This window comes from Rhinopithecus bieti, unplaced genomic scaffold, assembly GCF_001698545.2.
Source record: "Rhinopithecus bieti isolate Rb0 unplaced genomic scaffold, ASM169854v2 scaffold_574, whole genome shotgun sequence".
Taxonomy (NCBI): domain Eukaryota; kingdom Metazoa; phylum Chordata; class Mammalia; order Primates; family Cercopithecidae; genus Rhinopithecus; species Rhinopithecus bieti.
In genome coordinates, this window is record NW_016803605.1 from 1,169,402 (window position 1) to 1,175,333 (window position 5,932).

General features: G+C 52.8%; 1 protein-coding gene across 1 annotated transcript in view; it reads left to right on the forward strand.

Moving 5' to 3' along the window:
• The window catches only part of ZC3H4 (zinc finger CCCH-type containing 4), a 55,860-nt gene that overhangs the window by 17,171 nt on the left and 32,757 nt on the right, over positions 1-5,932 (forward strand). The window contains exons 3-4 of the mRNA XM_017888906.1: positions 4,194-4,413; positions 4,721-4,831. Coding sequence (XP_017744395.1) covers positions 4,194-4,413; positions 4,721-4,831 — 331 coding nt within the window. The remainder of the gene's footprint in view (positions 1-4,193; positions 4,414-4,720; positions 4,832-5,932) is intronic.

A 5,932-nucleotide genomic window follows, 5' to 3' on the forward strand; every position in this document is an offset into this window, starting at 1 on the left:
CCGTCTCAAAAAAAAAAAAAAAAAAGAGTGCTAGGATGAAGTTCTTGTGCCTCAGCCTCCCGAGTAGATGGGATTACAGGCGCCCACCATCACACCCAGCTAATTTTTGTATTACTGGTAGAGACAGGGTTTTGCTGTGTTGGCCAGGCTGGTCTCGAACTCCTGACCTCAAGTGATACGCCTGCTTTGGCCTCCCGAAGTGCTAGGATTACAGGCATGAGCCACCACACCCGGTCTGGACATGAAATATCTTTACCAAGCACTGTTTTTGCCAAGTCCATGGTGTGTGCTGAACCCAGCATGCTTGTGGGCCCTGTGGAGTCGGCCTGTTCCTTAGAGTGGGCATCCAGATCTGTTCTTTGGCCCAGGGAGAGGAGCAGCCAGCTCTGAAAATGGAAACTGAAATGCCCGGGAGCTTTGTCCAGGAGGTACGAGGCAGGACTGGCTCAAGGCAAGGCGTTGGCCTCTTCCCATTTCCTCGTGGGGGCCAGTTCCAAGTCGGTCTCCCAGGGTGGTTGCTTTCCTGTCCCTGAGGGCTCTAGCAGCGGACTGAGTGCAGCCATGTCAGGCGTTGCCAATACAGGCTCTGGGAATAGAGTGCTCCCTGCACAGGCCGCCGCGGCAGGCTTTTCTTCTGCTTGCTTGTCTCAAGAGAGTTTGGCAGGTCTAGATTGAAATGATTAGCGCGGTGGGACTTCCCCCACTTTTCTTGGGGGATTATGTCGAGGTCTATTAAGCATGTTCCCTCGGTATTTAATCCCACTCTGACACGGATTTTGCCGGCAGTCTGTTAAGTGGCATCGCTGAAACCTGGTTGCTGTTTTGTGGAGACCGCCTTTGTGCTGTTGCGCCAGTGGCACACAGGATTCCCAGTTGGCTTGACTTCCTTTCTTTTTGCTTTCTGTTGAACAGAGTCTGAAAAATATAGTCAAGACCTCGTATTCACGCAGGACATTTAGCTGGGAGGGCATCTCGGGTGTTGGGAGGGGGGACCCCCTGAGGTGACTGTGGGCGGAGGTTAGCACAGGGCTCAGAGGGGCTTTAAGGGCATGACATGGCAGGATGGCCCTGAGAATGCAGCGATCTGTTTATTGTCGCCGTCTCAGTGCCCCTTCATCAACCAGCAGCAATTTAACAACAAAAAGTCCTGTGTATTTGTCTGCCTCTCTCAACTCTAGGGAAACAAAGTTTCAAGTAGCCACTGCCTGTTTTGTGAAAAATTGTATGGTTGATTCTCTTTTGAGCCCAGATGTGCCTGGAGCTGTTGATATCAATAGTGTGCAGAATCCCTCTGGCTCAGGTCTTTGCAGGGTGGATTTGAATGCTGTGCTTCTCTACCTTGGTGATTCCTTTCTAGAATCATTCTGGACGATGGTTAAGGCTCTTGGAGTTCCTTGGATGGTCTTTTGTCCTCTACCCGCAGGTGTTAGATGTAGAGTAGCCCGTACCTTCGTCCGAGCCAGTGGGTAGCATCGAGACAGGGAAGGAGGCCTCAGCTGACCATGGACAAGACTGTTGCCTGCCGTGCGGCAGTGTTGGACATAAGGGAGGGCGTGCTGATGCTGCCACCCACTCCGGCTCAGCTGACCCAGCCCTGATGATGATCATGCACTTGCCTTGTGGACCAAGTGTGTTGTCGTTTGTATCTTTTTTCCTACAAGGACAGTGCAGAAAAGGAGGTAGTCAAGCAACCTGGCACAGATTTGGTGTTTAAAATATTAGTGACCTGGATGGTGATCATGTGCCTCTCAACTTTATGCCTTCTAGACTTGTGTCGAGAGTAATGTTGTTCTTAGCTTTTCTTTGTGAAACCCCAGCATGTACACCTCCAGTCTGTCCCAGGCCTTCTCCCGCTCAGTCTGTCTGTCTCTCCCTGAGTTTCTCTTGAGGTGTGGCCCTGGCCCGCCCCCAGTATTCCCATCAGGGTGCCACTTCACAGTGTCTGCACAGCTCCCGGCGGCAGGAAGTTTGCCATGTCACTGAGTAACAGCTTCTCCCTTGGGACAAAACCAGTTTTCCCAGTCATGTGGCCCTTTCAGTGTGGGTGAGGCGTCCAGTGAGGGCTTTGCTCCACGCCTGGTTTCTGTGGGCCGCACCCCAGCGGGAAGGCGCTTCCCTTGTCAGGACTGCAGCCTGAGCCCCCGCCCCACCCCGCCCCATCCCAAGTTTGCTAGTCAGGGAAGCAACACAAGGAGCACGTGGGTCACGTCACCTGTGTTGTTGCCTTTGAAGCAGCAGAGAGAGTTTTGTGTCCTGCATTCTGTTTCGAGAACTGCCCTTGACCTCTGCCCAGGAGTATCTGTGGGGTTGGGCCACTTGGGTTTGAAATAGAACCCATCCCGGCCGGGCGCGGTGGCTCAAGCCTGTAATCCCAGCACTTTGGGAGGCCGAGACGGGCGAATCACGAGGTCAGGAGATCGAGACCATCCTAGCTAACACGGTGAAACCCCGTCAATACTAAAAAATACAAAAAAAAAAAAACTAGCCGGGCGAGGTGGCGGGCGCCTGTAGTCCCAGCTCCTCCGGAGGCTGAGGCAGGAGAATGGCGTAAACCCGGGAGGCGGAGCTTGCAGTGAGCTGAGATCCGGCCACTGCACTCCAGTCCGGGCGACAGAGCGAGACTCCGTCTCAAAAAAAAAAAAAAAAAAAAAAAAAAACCCATCCCCTTTGAACTGGGAATGAGAGTTCATAGAAAAAGCCCCTCTTGAGGAGCTCCTTGATGTTTGGGTAACAGTCCTGAGGCACACAAAGGGAAGGACACAAGTGAAAGGACTGTGGAGGGTCCTGGGAGGAGTCTGCCGCATGCGCTGGAACCTTCAGGCAAGCACGCCTAATGCACTGGCTCCCGCCTGGGCAGCTGCAGGCCTTTCCGCAGAGGTAGCTCCATTTGTGGCTAACCTTTTGGGGCCTGGGCTCGTGACGTTTCCTCCTTACATCCCTTCTCTTTGTGTCCTAGTTAATTGAGACGGAAGGAGTTGGAGGCTCTCACACAAGCCTTTCTGTGGTCATTCATGGGGAACTTTGGGAGCTTTTTAAAATTATTCAAAAAAATTGTTTTTTTCCTTTACCAACTCCTGTACTTGTGAACACTGTGTCTGTGGGTTTGGCTCAAAAACTGGATTCGTTTTCCAGCTGCCCCCTCCTGAACCCAATTTCTTCCCTCACTCCTACCCCACCCTGTAGATATTTACATATACAGAATGTCCGCTGGGCAGCGTCATGTTTGGAGAGCACTTTTAAAGTCCTGGGGATTGGGATGACATGGGGGAATGGGAAGAGTATAGGATGGGGAGCCAGAAGGGGTTCCCAGTACCTGCAGGTGAGTCAGAGGAGGGAGAGAAAGCAGGGCCGGTATCAGGTGAGGTCCTCAGGAGGGCCTGGGATCCGTGCCCCTCCTCCAGCTGCTCAGTGTTTGCTTGCCTCCAGCCCAGAGATGTGGGACTGACGAGGGTGGGTCAGACCTGGTGACCTGGGACTCAGCCTGTTTCCAGCGGTTCTCATGGGGCTTTTGTAATAAAGTACTTTGAGAGTTCTTAGGCCACAGCCCAGGCCTGCCTGTGGGTGGGTCCCAGGTAGCTTGGGGCCACCCCTGGTTCAGAACCAAGGCCGTCTCCACGGTGTACAGCCACCGCCCTCAGCCTCAGGTGGCACTGATGCCCAGCTCCCTGGGGCCCGGAGCCCAGCAGGCGATCCTGGGCCTGAGAGGGAGGGGATGCGGGTCTGTGCTCTCTGGGAGAGGCACTTCTGTGGTCAAGCGAGGTTTAGAAGTGCCCTAAGTGCTTCACAGCAGAGCTGTGTGGGTTTCTAGACTATGGGGCTTCCTGGAAGTTCTGCAGTGTTAAGCATTGTGAATCCCCAAGTTGGGGCTCTTATGTGACCACAGCACCTTGTCGGTTTCTTCTTCTGAGGACACTAGTCCTGTTGGGAAATCTGACGTAGATGTGTCCCGGTGTTAGTGGTAATGCCCTTAAACTCCTACCCCTCCCCCAGCCAGGTTAGACTGGAGCAAGCACAGTTCTTTCAGGGGGAGGATAAGGGATGGAACAAGAGGCCATGACCCCTGTGTCCTCCCAGCGTCTCACCTTGCTCACAGCAGTCAGGCCCTCGGTTCTTGTCAGCCTTGGACAGCCCAGAGCCCTAGGAGGCCTCCTCTCAAACCCTGTGTTCATGGTGGCTTTGGGGTTCATTTGTAGGGAAGATGGAGAGTTGGAAGAAGGCGAATTGGAAGATGATGGGGCAGAGGAGACCCAGGATACTTCCGGAGGGCCTGAGAGAAGCCGGAAAGAAAAGGGGGAGAAGCATCACAGTGATTCGGACGAGGAGAAGTCCCACAGGAGACTGAAGCGGAAACGGAAGAAAGAGCGGGAGAAAGAGAAAAGGAGGTCGAAGAAGAGGAGGAAATCCAAGCACAAAGTAGGTCCAGGATTCACTGGGACTGCCACTGCCTGGCATTGGGCCTGGCTGAGAGCCCCAGGGGCTGAGCTTTTGCTGTCCGCCCTAGAGGGCACTCTTAATACCTTTGCTTATCTCAAATTGGATAAATACCTTTTTTAAGAGTTGGTAGCTTATGCTCCGTTGCCACTAAGTGCCCCAGGTGAGGTGTTTCAGGTGAAGCACAGAGCCCTGGGGCACATGCCGGCATAGCTTGTCCTGAGGCTGACTGCGCCTGAGTGGCCCGCCTGCAGCAGGGTTGCTGAGTCTTCTTCCCCTGTCATTACAGCGCCATGCTTCTTCTAGCGATGACTTCTCTGACTTCTCAGATGACTCGGATTTCAGCCCCAGTGAGAAAGGGCACCGCAAGTACAGAGAGTACAGCCCCCCATATGCGCCGGTGAGTGACTGGCGTACCCTGCTGAACTCTGGGGCCGGGAGGAGTTCAACTGCTTGTGTTTCTTGAGCACGTGCTGTGTTCTGGGCATTTTATGTGGGTTTCAGTCCTGGGTCATCAGATACTAGTTTAATCCCCATTTTATGATTTAGGAAACTGAGACTTACACAATTTCAGCAAGGCAGCCTAGACAACAAAGTGAGACCCCATCTCCACAAAAAATAAAAAAATTAACCAGGCATGCCTGTAGTTCCAGCTACTCAGGAGGCAGAGGTGAGAAGATCCCTTGAGCCCGAAAGTTCAAGGTAGCAGTGAGCTGTGATCAGCCACTGCACTCTAGCCTGGGTGACAGAGCAAGACCCTGTCTCAAAAGGAAAAGAAAGTTTCAACAAAGTTGCCCAGCTCTGAAGTAGAGGAGCTGGGTTTGAACCCAGGCCCTAGCTGACCTCTGTGAGGTATGCTCTCCAGCCTCCTCCGTGTGGCCTTAGCAAGGCCCTGTATGTCTCAGAGAAAGATGCTGACTGGTCCACGTCATGGCTGACTGGCTTCCACTCTTCACAAATGACCTTTTTGGGAAATTGGCAAGAGAATGAAATGTTCTCAAGGGGCCAGTAGGCAGGCAGTACTCGGCCACTGTCGCTTTCATTTCAAGCAGCAATTTAAATTATTTGTTCATTTTGTATACCATTTCTTCCCCCCAGAGAATTCCATAAGAGAAAAGCAAATCATCTTTTTTTTTTTTTTTTTTGAGGCAGAGTCTCACTCTGTTGCCCAGGCTGGAGGGCAATGGCGCAATCTCAGCTCACTGCAAACTCCGCCTCCCGGGTTCGCGCCATTCTTCTGCCTCAGCATTCTGAGTAGCTGGGATCACAGGCACCCGTCACCACGCCTGGCTAATTTTTTTTTTATTTTTTTTATTTTTATTTTTTTTTTTTGAGACGGAGTCTCGCTCTGTCGCCCAGGCTGGAGTGCAGTGGCCAGATCTCAGCTCACTGCAAGCTCCGCCTCCCGGGTTTACGCCATTCTCCCGCCTCAGCCTCCCGAGTAGCTGGGACTACAGGCGCCTGCCACCTCGCCTGGCTAGTTTTTTGTATTTTCTAGTAG